Source organism: Caretta caretta, chromosome 3, assembly GCF_965140235.1.
Source record: "Caretta caretta isolate rCarCar2 chromosome 3, rCarCar1.hap1, whole genome shotgun sequence".
In the NCBI taxonomy this organism is placed as follows: Eukaryota; Metazoa; Chordata; order Testudines; family Cheloniidae; genus Caretta; species Caretta caretta.
The window spans coordinates 134,104,535-134,118,217 of NC_134208.1; the positions used below are offsets into that span (position 1 = coordinate 134,104,535).

General features: G+C 37.3%; 1 protein-coding gene across 3 annotated transcripts in view; it reads left to right on the top strand.

Annotated features, from left to right (window-relative positions):
- The window catches only part of MAP3K21 (mitogen-activated protein kinase kinase kinase 21), a 66,314-nt gene extending 58,386 nt beyond the window's left edge, over positions 1-7,928 (top strand). For 2 of the 3 annotated variants that reach the window (XM_048843844.2, XM_048843845.2), the window contains 2 exons: positions 928-5,022; positions 7,746-7,928. In XM_048843844.2, the coding sequence (XP_048699801.1) occupies positions 928-1,352 (425 nt within the window). In that variant the 3' untranslated portion in view covers positions 1,353-5,022; positions 7,746-7,928. The remainder of the gene's footprint in view (positions 1-927; positions 5,023-7,745) is intronic. The other variant, XM_075126905.1, reaches the window with a different exon arrangement.
- The last annotated feature ends 5,755 nt before the right edge of the window (positions 7,929-13,683 follow it).

A 13,683-nucleotide genomic window follows, 5' to 3' on the forward strand; every position in this document is an offset into this window, starting at 1 on the left:
CCAGGTAGGATGTACCAAAACCAGTGTTGCTAGTGGAATCACCAAAATTGATGCTGAGGATTCCATTCAGGTGGTTTTATCATATTGTAGTTCTTAAAGCAAAGCTGAATTGCCAAGTATAATGGGAAATGTGGGTATTTCTATGAAGGTTGCAACATCAGTGCTTTAACAATTTCAGCATTTCTTTCAACCTGTTGCTTAGTGTAGCTTGGCAGTTGGTCAACAGAGACTAATTCATTAGTGTCATTTTACTGATGTTCATTTATTAACTCATAGGAAAACAGGTTGAATAAGTTTTACTTCCCTGACTGGCACAGGAGTCCGACCACACATTGAACATTTAACAAGCTATTAAGACATATCCAAACTGAAAACACTTATCCTCTAATCTACTGGTATCCAGTAGAAATGTTGAGTTTTGTACTCACTATTAATACTAGCATTGTCCTTTGTAATGCGAAGAGCATCTTTTGCAACACAATATTGCTCTGCAATGTGATTTTGAGTTTAAATTCCTTAAATTAATTTGTTTTTCCCCTTAATAACTGAGGGTTTCCAACTTGCATGTGTGTCTTAAAATGATTTGGCAAAACTTGACAAACTTCTCAGTTTTATTTCATCCTGCTATTGAGCTGATTGAATTCTGCTGACGCTCTGACTGATGAGAAGTAGGCTCCCTCGTTCTGTAACACAGAAACAATATGGTTCAGAGAAATTCTTGGTGTGTTGAGTGACTGTGTCAGACCATTATTCTGATGCTGCCATGCGTTTGCAGGGCATCACTAATTCCTGCCAGCCTGTGTAACTTTCTTGGTGAAGCAGTAGTTCAGGTAGTACCACTAAAGTTGCTGTCGGTGGTATGTGCTTTTCCAGATGTCAAAAGTAGAAGTGATCATCTAATATTGTTTTGTCTTCTCCTCCATCTAGCTAATGGAATCTCTTCACCTAACGGAATCTCTGTGTTGCCAGTTCTTCCAGTTTCTGGGATTCTGCGGTCTACATCTGTTCAGCAAAGAAGCATGCACCGTGACCTGTCACCTGAAAAGCAAAGAGCTGTCAATATTATATCAAGGCCTCGACCTTCTTCTCTAAGAAGCAGAATAGATCCATGGCAAGTTCTTCCACAAAGTATAAAGCCAGACTATGCAGAAGTGGACGATATAGAGAGTTATGTAGATCCCAATGTTAACTTCGTACCAGATACTGAGGAGAGAACTAAATCCCACATGCCTTCATTACTTGATATTGATGTGGAAGGTCAAAACAGAGACTGCACAGTGCCTTTGTGCAGAATGAAGAACAAAACTTGTCGGCCATCTATATATGAACTAGAGAGAGAATTTTTGTCTTAAGTGCCTAGCATTTTTAAAGTATTGCCTTTTTTAAGGAGAAGAAAAAAATTAAAATTATTTTGTACATCTAATATTTCATGCTACTGTTTTCTAAAATACTGTGGCCAATACTACCAAAAATTTTGTAACAGGCAGCTAATTTTGTACAATGTATAACAAGATGCCTATCTTGAATTTTCACTGGAATCCCATCTAGTAACTAAAAGCACAATGCTGGAAAACAGTATTCTGGACATACATCTCTAAGCACAGTTGAATTGCTAAATTAACTTGTCCCCTTACCTCCCACAAAAAAATCTCACCTTTTCTCTGCTAGAGCTCTTGCTTTTTGGTGTGTGTTTTGTTTTCTCTCTCACATTGAAGGGCTAATTGGCATGCAGAGCATTTGCATTCAAGTCATGGGCAGTTCTCTGCACATACATTTTTCAGGAACAGCCCCTTATGAACTGTGGAGTTAAGGATTTTTATTTTATTTTTTTGTTTAAGATGCCTGTATGGAAGTGTTCTACCCACTCTGCCCCAAATAGTTGGTTTTCCTTTGGCATTGACTACATTATGGAAGTAATTTATCACCATCAAATGAATTTGCATAGTTTTGTCCCCGACTATTTTGAAATACAGTAGATTGTCAATCATAGAATTAGTTTACCTAGAAGGTTGTGCTATAATTTAAATTAAAACTAAATTTAAATTTGAGTGACCTGAATTTGGTTAAAGCTATTTGACGTTCTTTGTTTTTTGTGAGTGAAGCAACATTCCATTAGGTAAAGATACACTGGAACTTTAATAGTTGTGCTCTGACTTTTTTTTTAACATTACAGTATATTTGCACTGAGAAGAGTATTCTTCTTGATGATTATTTTTAATTAAAACTGAGTTCTCTAGGTTACTGTACCTTCTGTGTTGGAAAGAGGATTTTTTAGTGCAGTTAACCAAGTTTAAGTTTCTAGCACAATTGCAAACTGTTACAAAGTCTATTTAAAAGTCAAACCTGCCTTTTCTTCCTTATATTGGCAATGGGAGCATTTCTTTTCGTGCCAAGGTGTGGTATGAAAAGGAAATAATCTGATACACTTGGTTTCTTATTCAGTCAGTAAATGTCCAACAAATTCATAACTATAGAGTTGTGGGGGAAAGTGCACTTAAACTTGATCATGTAGCAACTTCATTTTCCCAAATCACTAAATTAGTGATGACTAATTTAAACGCTGCTTTACCAGTAATTGTTGGAAGTGCTGAAGAAGAGAAACATTAGAATTAAGAAGCATTTCTTGAATTTTGATGTCTTAACTAGAAATTCTCTTTATCATTTTTAGACTTAGATATGCTGCAGAAATAAAATTACATAGTTAAGAAAAAAGTTTTCATTTCCCATCAGGACATTTTCCTGTTTTAAGGCCTTTGTTTATATTCTTTGTCTCCTTTACCCTTATGTCTGGGAGTTCAGATTGTCCATTGTTAAACAGAATTCATGAGCACCTAGCATCAAAGCAAAGGAATTAAAAAGCAGTTTTTTATTCTATAGTGCACTACATTGGTTCTATTGAAAATGGGAGAGAAGAATTGGAGAATGGCAATCATGCAGTTTTAACTTTGCAGAGAAGTGGACAGATGGACATAGCTTCCCTGAGAACAAGCTCACAATATCAAGAGTGGAAATGAAAGAACACTTAAAGTATTATTTCTACAAAAAATGTTAAGATACACTAACCGCTGGTTGGCTGTAAACTGAGTGACTGTATAACAGGTTATTATTAAATTATTGCATTTTTGTCCTATCCTGTTTGTTTTCAGTAACCTGTATAATTGGTATTAAGTTTGTTGTAAGTATGAATACTGCACACTTCAAAACTTAGGTACCACAAATTTCAAATAGCATACAATGTTCTTTAACTTGTATTCTTTAAACTTGTACTTAATTTTATCAAGTACACTTCAGTAGATGAAGTTTAGTTTTTAATTTAAAATGTAATGATTGGTTCTCATGTAGAAAGTGTACACAATTAATTATACATGTAGTGCTCTGTGGAAAATATGGCTCAAATCTTAAATATAGTTGGTAGTGTATTTAATTTTGAAGATGAAAGTTACAGTTGTGAAACATTGTGTCTACTTAGACTGTTTCAGGAGGGATCATGCCTTTATAATATTGAGAGAAATTGAATTGATTATATTATACAACTATCCTCCTGGGGAAAGTACCTCTACTAGGCTTTCTAAAGGAAAATCTCAGGTGCTTTAGTATTTTGTCTTGTAAACGTTTGTTCATTCTACTTTGTTTTACTTCATTATAAATGTTGAATTATGCACCATAGATTTTTGTAGTCAACAGCCAGCATAAAAATACCCCACTGTGGGCTGTATTGTTTTCTCTTGCCAGTGGTCCATATGGTGATCTGTTTTTAAGCAAAATTCCCCATTGATTTTAATGGGGGATTCTGCTTAAAATTGTTACCATGTACTAATTGGGCCATACTATGCCATTCACTTTTAAGAGCTATATACTCAGAGGTTGCACCCCAAGAAAAAGAATGTAAGCCATCTCCATCCAACAAGCTGGTTTTACTGATGCAGTCTTTTAGCTATAGTATATAGTGTTTTAGAATTATTTTTTTAACTTCTTTTCTGTAGTTTAAAATTATAGGCCAGTCTTCACTAAAATGTAAAGATTAAAAATAAAGATGATTAAATCCATAGTTTCACAATTTCTATTTCACATGTTACCAGAGTTACCTTTGTACAAGTAAGGGAATCTGGTGTATATTTATAATGATTTTACTTCTGTATTGGGTATAGCTGGTAAAGAATGTATTTATTGTCATGTATGTGAATAGTCTGACCATATAAGTGGTAAATTTATACTGATCATGTTAGCATACAATTTCAAGGTGCTTACACTGCAGAGATTAAGGTAACTACTTGACATGCTGTTTTACAAAGCCTTATGACTGAAATGTTTTTATTTTAAAATAAACTTTTGTAGCTAGTGTATTGAATATTGGCCTTGGCCTTCTTGAAATTAGGACAGGTTTTTATATATATTAAACTCCCTTGTACAAATTTCAGGGAGTAACCAGCAACTATGAACAGCCTGTTCTTAGTCCTTCAGAATGTGGGAACATGTAGTTGTCATTGAACTAAATGTAAGTGATTAATGTTAATCTGAGAAGTCCTGTTGGTTTTTGCAATCTTGAAATGCAGATTAAGATATTAATAGTAGCAGCCTACACTTTCTTTCATCCAAGTAAACATAACACTTCTCCTCTGGAGAACCCAGTGCATTACAATGGTGAATAGATATCTTGTTTTTGTAAGGATAGTTCAGGCACTGGAAGATTCACCTAGTGAATCAATGGCAGAATTGACTTTCTTTGGAACAAGAATATAAGCCTTGGGTGAAATCCTCTCCCTATTGAAGTCAGTAGCAAAATTCTCAGTGACTTCAAGCGGGCCAGGACTTGGCTCCTTATATTTTTGTATTCATCCTTTTTTTGGGTTTCTTCCAGTTTTTCTCAGATTTGCTTCTGCCTTGTTAATCCTTCCAAAAGAAAGTGTCTCCACATATACAATAGCAGCAGGAAAATGTAATGTTACCTCTTCCATCACATTCAACTCTAACGATGGTGTGAACTTCAAAGCAGTGCACCCAGTTCTGAAAATCTTTCCTCAGGTGAGTAATAATTCAATGAAGCACTCAAGTAATATATTTATGTGGGTAATGAATGGCAGGATTCAGTCCCAAGTTGGGATCATTTAGATATTAATAGGCATTAGCAGTCCCTTTCGGTCTTCTTTTAAAAAAGGATAATCTTATTTTAGTAGTTCTTTAAAATTTATGTATTTAAGCACTTTTCGGGAACTGCAAAAGATTGAGATTCTCACAGTAACTGAGCCATTTTGCATATTGTAATTACTGGTAGGGCTGTCGAGCGTTTGAAAAAATTAATTGTACAATTGAACAATAATAGAATATCATTTATTTAAATATTTTTGGATATTTTCTACATTTTCAAATAAATTGATTTCAATTACAATACAGAATACAAAGTCTACAGTGCTCACTTTATATTTTTGTTTACAAGTATTTGCATTAGTTTTTTTACAAAGAAATAATAATTTACAATTCACCTAATACAAGTACTGCAGTGCAATCTCTTTATCATGAAAGTTGAACTTACAAGTGTAGAATTGTGTGTTTAAAAAAAAAACTGCATTCAAAAATAAAACCATGTAAAATTTTAGAGCCTACAGGTTCACTCAGTCCTACTTCTTGTTCAGCCAATTGCTCAGACAAACAAATTTTGTTTACATTTGCAGGAGATAATGCTGCCTGCTTCTTGTTTACAATGTCACCTGAAAGTGAGAACAGGCGTTCTCATGGCACTGTTGTAGCGCCGTCACAAGATATTTACGTGCCAAATGCGCTAAAGATTCATATGGCCCTTCATGCTTCAACCACCATTCCAGGGGACATGTGTCCATGCTGATGACTGGTTCTACTCGATAACAATCCAAAGCAGTGCAGACTGACGCATGTTCATTTTCATTATCTGAGTCAGATGCCACAAGCAGAAGGTTGATTTTCTTTTTTTGGTGGTTTGGGTTCTGTAGTTTTTGCATCGAAGTGTTGCTCTTTTAAGACTTCTGAAAGCATGCTTCACACCTTGTCCCTCTCAGATTTTGGAAGGTACTTCAGATTCTTAAACCTTGGGTCGAGTGCTGTAGATACCTTTAGAAATCTCACATTGGTACCTTCTTTGAGTTTTGTCAAATCTGTAGTGAAAGTGTTCTTAAAATGAACAACGTGCTGGATCATCATCCGAGCTGCTATAACATGAAATATATGGCAGAATGTGGGTAAAACAGAGCAGGGCACATACAATTCCCCCCCAAGGAGTTCAGTCACAAATTTAATTAACACATTTTTTTAACAAGTCATCAGCATGGAAGTGTGTCCTCTGAAATGGTGGCTGAAGCATGAAGGGGCATATGAACGTTTAGCATATCTGGCACGTAAATATCTTGCAATGCTGGCTACAAAAGTGCCATTCAAATGCCTGTTCTGACTTTCTGGTGACATTGTAAATAAGATGAAGGCAGCATTATCTCCTGCAAATGTAAACAAACTTGTTTGTCTTAGCTATTGGCTGAACAAGAAGTAGGACTGAGTGGACTTGTAGTTTCTGAAGTTTTACATTCTTTTGGGTTTTGAGTGCAGTTAAGTAACCAAAAAAACCCCTACATTTGTAAGTTGCACTTTCACAACAAAGAGATTGCACTACAGTACTTGTATGAGGTGAATTGAAAAATACTATTTCTTTTATTTTTACAGTGCAAATATTTGTAATAAAAATAATATACACTTTGATTTCCATTACAACACAGAATACAATATATATATATATGAAAATGTAGAAAAACATCCAAAATATTTAATAAATTTCAATTGGTATTCTATTTAACAGTGGGATTAAAACTGCGATTAATCACGATTAATTTTTTGAGTTAATTGCGTGTGTGAACTGTGATTAATTGACAGCTCTAATTACTAATCAGATTACCATAGTGTGTATAGTGTGGAGGGCTAATGTGACTGCAAGTACCCTAACGTTTGCATTTTCTGATGTTTGTTCAGATTGGTGTCCCTAAAGTTACCAAATTTGTTTCACTTAAATTCTAGTTTTGGCAAGGGACATTGTTTTTGCTAGTGTCTGACAAATATGTTCAGTTGATAATTAAACAGAAGTTAAACACAGACTAGCTCCCAAATTGGACTCAATCTCAATAATGCCAATAGCATTAGAAATTCCATGTCCTGTACTTGCATTTATAGTTGTAGGAGTGGCTTGTAGATATAATCATAATGGTCCAATTTGTTTCAAATGAAAGAGGTGTTTCCATTCTGCCTGGCTGGAGGAAAGAGATCCAGAAATTTATACCTAGCATGGAATTTTTTCCAGCTCTGAATTGGTCGCAGGATATTAGAGAGACAAGGTGGGTGAGGTGATACCTTTTATTGGACCTGTTGGTAAAAGAGACAAGCTTTCGATCTTACACAGAAATCTTGTATCACCAACAGAAGTTGGTCCAATAAAAGACATCACCTCACCCACCTTGTCACTGCAGTCTTCATTATTTCGTTATATGATGTAAAATTCTTTCTTCCCCATGATCAAAATAGTGGCATCCCTTTCAAGGTTAATTTCTAAGATTCATTCCCATCATCCCAAAAGGAGGGAATGAAAGGGCAATCCCAAATCATGTGCATAAGCATAGCTTTATTAGAGCTGTATCTCCATGTTGATGTGTGGCATGAGTCTAGCATTTCCCAATGTAATGATTCATGTTAAATTAAAAATATTTGCAAAGTTAAATTCCCTTTTTATATTTAAGGGCTTGTCTACACGAACAATTAATTCACAGCAATCTGGGGTGGAAGTCTACCGTGCGCTAGCAAGTATCTATGTGGACCCTGCTGGAACTGAAAGTTCCATAGTGCACTCTTATTTACCGTGCTTTGAAATGCAAGTAGATTAAAGTGTATGATCCTTTTATTAAATAAATCATGTTGTCTTTGTTTTTTGTTTCATCTTCCAATCCCATCTGTTCCCCTCTTTCATACATTCTGTGTTGCCTCCTGAGCCCTTTCTTCTCACCCCCTGTGTGTACTCCCCTGTAATGTAGTTACCTACTCTCCTGCCCACACTCAACAGGCACCTACCTTTCTGATCTGTTGGACATACCCCTGATCCCTTACACACTCCTGTTGGTAGCCCACAGCTCCACTTTGGTGGGTCCAGTTAGGGATGGTGGCTTCTGTTTTCTCTTCCCATAGTTTCAGCGGTCATTAATAAAAACAGCGAGGTTTGTAGCTCCTCCTTGTAAAAGCAGCTGGAAACAGGCCTCAAAGCTTTTTAGAATGAAGAAAATGGACTTGCAGAAGCTACTGGAAATATATTGAACTAGCATTATGTGACCTGACAGCTCTTCACTGACATCTCAAAGGCCAAAGTGAAGCTCAATGTGTGAAGATTATTAGCCTTTTTGTGGCATGATTCTCCATGTAAAGATGTTCTTCTGTGACCTGAGTCAGAGAGTGGTCCAGGATCTTTAGGGTTAATAGCTCATTCTAAGGCAAATGGGATGAAAATGAGATCCTACCTTGTACTGACAGCCTATTGCCAAAGGGGCCTTTACCTTCTTGGATCCTCCAAGATAACAAGTAAGTAACCTTCGTCTGCCCTGGTCATCTCAGGGATACATAGCCAAGCCTACAGATATGTTTCTTGAGCCCCTCCATTAAGTAAGAAGCTGAATCCATAGGAAAAACAGGGTGAGACTTTAAAGCTGTTTTGGCAACGGGTAATTTAAACGGATTATTTCCAGATGTAGCTTATTAGAAAGCTTCTGTATGCTTGGCTCTAAATTTTCAAGTGTCAGTAGCTGCAGTATTTGTTAGGTAATGCTCAAAAAGTGAAACTGTTAGCAAGACAGAGGGTGTTGCAACAACCATTAAAAATGGCTCCTTGACTAGTTTAATTGTATATATGCCAAAATTCCCCTTCATCTTCCTGCTGGGTTTGATGTGTGAGCTGAGCGTAGGCCTAGAGAGAATGCTGCTTCTATCGCAAGGCTGGGAACAAGAAAGGAGACTGGCTCCCTCAATCAGTGGCACTCTTGTCTTCTCTCCTTCGCGAGATGTCCTTCACAGTCTTGCACCGCTTCACTTTCATGGGCTTAAGAGACTCATTCCCTTATTTGCCAGAGGGTGAAGGCTGCTGCTGACTTGCTACTGCCTGTTCTGCATATGCTACCAGATTGTTCCCAAGTTACTTTTTATGTTTTATATCCTTTAACTCAGCCAGGGAGGTTCATAAATAAACCAACTGCTACACTGTGTATGTCCCAATTAGTTTTTAATTAAGAATTAAGGCCTTAAATCTGTTCTCTATCTATCAAACAAAGTCATTGCTCCACTTCCAGGCTATAGTCAACAATAATGAACAGTGCCCCTTCAGAAGAGGTTTTAAACACAATGTTGTGAAATTGTATTGATTCAATGACATCACTTTAGTTATCTCTTTTTTGGGGGGGGAGGTTTAAAAGTGTGTAAGTGATTTAGGAGTCTCCTATATCCCACTGAGACGTTATGGGACTTAGATGCTTTTGAAAATGTTGCCTTTGATCAGATAGAGATCTTCCATCTTTTCCCTCATTGACAAGTTTAATTGAATACAGTGAAAACGTGGCAGTGAATAGGAACTTCTAAAGTAGCTTGACCATTTGTGTTTCTGCCTTGTTTAATGCAATGATTTCAGAAGTGAAGTATTAACTATGCACCATGCCAAATGGTGATCAGGTGACTTAAGTTTTACTCCCTGTTCTGCCATTGATTCTTGGCAAGTTACTTGGGGATGAAAGATCTGGGGATGAAAGTTACTGTAGGTCCTAAGTAGTAGTTTTATTAATAAACTTAGGTTTTGGTAGTATTGGTTACACTATCAATGCCAAAATGTTTCTCTCTCTCTCTCTCTTCCAAGCAAGTCAAATGTTGATCCAGATAGGGAATTCTTGTATTAAACTCTGATTGCAAATGTTTAACAATTTCTTACTACAGCATAATAGATTTAATTTGTATAATTCCTCTTAAATTCTAAAGATGGACCTAAACTGTAAAATTTAGATCTGCATTTCAAACTCCAATGTAGAAGCTTTCAATTAGGGCTGGGGGGGGGGGGAGAGATGGGGCAATTCAAGCCATCTCTACTTAAATACTTTCATAAATATTCATAAATCTGTTTTTAAAGATTTTTCAGTCAACACTGACAGCTGTTGTTTTTAATCTTAATTCACACACCATATGCTGCTAAATTTTCCCCTCTAAAATGTATCCCAGCCCAGGGGATACTAATTGTTTTCCTGCATTTGAATGATAGGATGGTAAATTTCAGCAGCTCCTGTTTAATGCTGCTCATACATGGCAGCATTTTGATACTTTTTGCTAGTGATGGTGAAACTAGATAAGAAAGAAGAGTAGGTGGATAGTTTGCTGCAGCAGCCTGAGTGAGATCTTGACTCAAGTAGATGCTTTATATAATAGGTCTCTTTCCTTTCCCAGTTACCTCTTCTCAATTGTCGATAGCATTTTTTAGACATTGCATCCTGTCTCTAAGGTAATGTGAGACAGGAAGTGTGCACTGAAGACAATGCTGAGACACAATATAACAGTAAGAGAAGATGTTCTTTATTTCAGGCATTTATCTGGCATCCAACACCATGGTAGCTGAGTGCCTTACAGGGGGGAATTTGAGCATTTCTCAAAATCTCAGTAAGAAAAATCAGACATCATGGTCTCCTGCCTTCAGCTTTGAGTCTACTTCAATTTTGAATCTACTTAAACTTGGGCCAGAGAGTGGCTTTCTGTCCTGTTTGTACAGTGCCCGGCACAATGGGGTCTTAGTCTATGGTTAGGGTTCTTTTTAGGCACTACAATAATAAGGAGCCACCTAGCAAAGCAGGAGGTGGAGGGGGAGAGGATGCTTCCATGGCCTATGTTGCAGAAGTATAACAAACGGGCCATCTCTCTAAACAAGTCCAAGATACAGTTGTCTGTCTTGAAGTTAAACAGCTAGAGAATTCAAAGTGAGAATTCCTACAGATGAGATACTCATCCCTATGCTTTCCCCCCTCTATTTTAAGTGGAGCAGCTTTCATCATCACCTTGTGTAGTGATCCTCTTACCAGTGTTAGGATATGCTGGTACATGAATGGGAGAACCCCTCATAACCGTTTGGTACTGCAGGATGTTGTGTAAGTGGCATGCTCCTCTGGGTCCATAATGGTCCAATGCTCCAGTTTGGTGTTTCAAATCAACAGCAGCAGTATGACTGAAATGAGAGTTAGGTACCTAAATACCTGGGCCTTGGTTCTTTTGAGTGAGACACAAAAAGTAACGTCTTGTCCTCTTGTGGTTTTCAAGATTCTGTTCCATTTTTCCCAAGAGTAGCACCCATATCCTGGCCAGATTCCAGCTTGTGTTCAAGAATTAAGTTCTGCTTCCCTAAATTCCCTAATAGACACAAATGAAGCTGCAGCTGCTCTTATCCTAACTTGCTGTGCTGTGTTGCTAGACATTGGTATTAAACTGCTACATTGCATTCCACTGGTGCCTGCATTTCAGGGATGACCAAAGTGTATGTCCTTAACCTATCTCACAGTGAGAACTTGTGAGTTTTCCTTAATATTTATAAAGCGCTTTGAAATTCTTTTATGGTAGTTGTTACAGAAGCATAAATTTTTCTTTTATTCAGTCAAGTTTCAGCTGCCCAAGACTTTGACTTACCAGTTAGACTCCTAATAATGGACAGGACGTGCATTAGATAATTGGTTTTGTATTCTCCATTCTTATCAAAACAGCACTGTGCAAATTAACGCTCTAACCTGAATAAAACAGTGTGTATTAAAATGTGAATAGAGAAATATTACATGAAAAATAAATCACTTCGTAAGCACACAAGCAGGAAGCGGTGGGAATGGATTAATATAGTTACTATTGTGTGTGTTGCTACATTGAAACAGGGTTAAAAATTATTTGTAACTTTAAGTAGCAGAGGAGAGTAGATGAGGTTTGCCCAAAGGCTCTTTGGGCAGTAGATTATCTTCCCAGAGAATGAAGTATGAATTAAATTAATCTACTCTTTTTAGCCAGTGAAGTTTGGTGACTGTACAAATGTGACAATTGCAGTAGCTGGAAGGAAGAAATATGTTGTGATGGGCATAATCAAGTCCAGAATCAAGCCATGACTTATAAGAGACATTAATGTCAGTGTCAACATTTACAACAACGTTCTGCTTTAGTATATCATAGATATTACATTCACTTATTGTCTTTATCACAGGCAAAGGAAATACACAATTTTAATTAGAAGGTCTGTACAAAATACAAACCAAGGTGGACGGGAAAGAGGCAACATACTAATAATGAGAGGGTTTTTTAGTCGTCATCCTAGCAAAAATTAAGCTACTTGAGCAAGGAGCTAGGTATTACAGCAGGTTTTGGAGATCTCAAAGTGCTTCACAAAATAGAGAGATCCACTATGACAGGTGAGGAAATGGAAAGGCGGATAGGATGTGACTTGTCCAATGACACATGATGAGTCACTATTAGAATAGGGGCTCAGGCCAAGATCCTTAGAACCTCCAGATCAATCCAGCATCTAATCCAATGGACCACACCATCTGTTCTTAATAAAAGTTATCTGAAAGAAGTATATTTTCAGGAGCAACTTAAAAGAGCACATAAGAACTGTTTATAGTCCTGTTATTTAAAAAAATACTTTGTCCCTGTATTTAAAAGTAATTTAAAAAAAATACCAACAGGCTTTCTATTAACACTGCCTTTGTTCAAACAGGTTATTTAAAAGTGCTCATTTTTCTGGCACTATAGGTAGGCAATGGTGAAAAGTGTTTTGAAGTACTGTTGGGGGTGAGATTTGTGAGAGTTCACTAGTAGGCTAGAACACTCTTTAAACTCTGTTTAAATGTTTTGGCATATTTTGTCTGCACTAGCTGCTGGGAAACCATAACACGTTTAAAGGCTTATTATTGCCTGGGATACCGGTAGTAACAGTCCTACTGGGGGGAAACCTGACATTTTTTATACGTAGTGATGGAACTAAAACTAGCAACTTCAGCTTAGGAAAGTGGCCATTGGCTGCATCTATACTACAAAAATTGGCACCTATTGTGGAATAGGGACATCTTGTGGATACTGTATGCATCTAGCAGGAAGTGCAGCAGCAACAGGAAGTAGGTTAGTAGGAAATGGGGAGATAGGCAGGAGTTCTATGAATAAGACACCTTGACCCCATGATGATGTTTCTAATTGTTCACTAGGAGCATTTTCCTGAAACCTGAATCTCCCTGCTTTCTTGAGAATACCACACACATATAGTGCTCTGCTGGTGTAGCTCCACCAGCAGCAGCAACAGTGGGGGCTGTGGTGTACAGTTGGAGGAGAATTAGATAACATACCCAAGTCCTTTTTACATCAGAACTTCCACTAATGTGAACCAGAGCAGTTATAATGGTGAATTATGTGTCCTAATTTTTCCAGCGTAGACAAAGTCAATGTGTTTGCTCAACAAAGAAGTTTGCACAAGGAGTGCAAGCCCGGTGTGAAGGTATTCTGCTCCACTTCTGGTTCTCCCAGACTCTCACAAGAGCCACTGTTCAGGCTTTCTGTGGGCCTCCAAGAGTGGAGACAGAGGGTTATTCTGAGGTGAGGCTGGTGTGTGTTAGCTCAAACACACCCTAACTTGTCCATGGCATC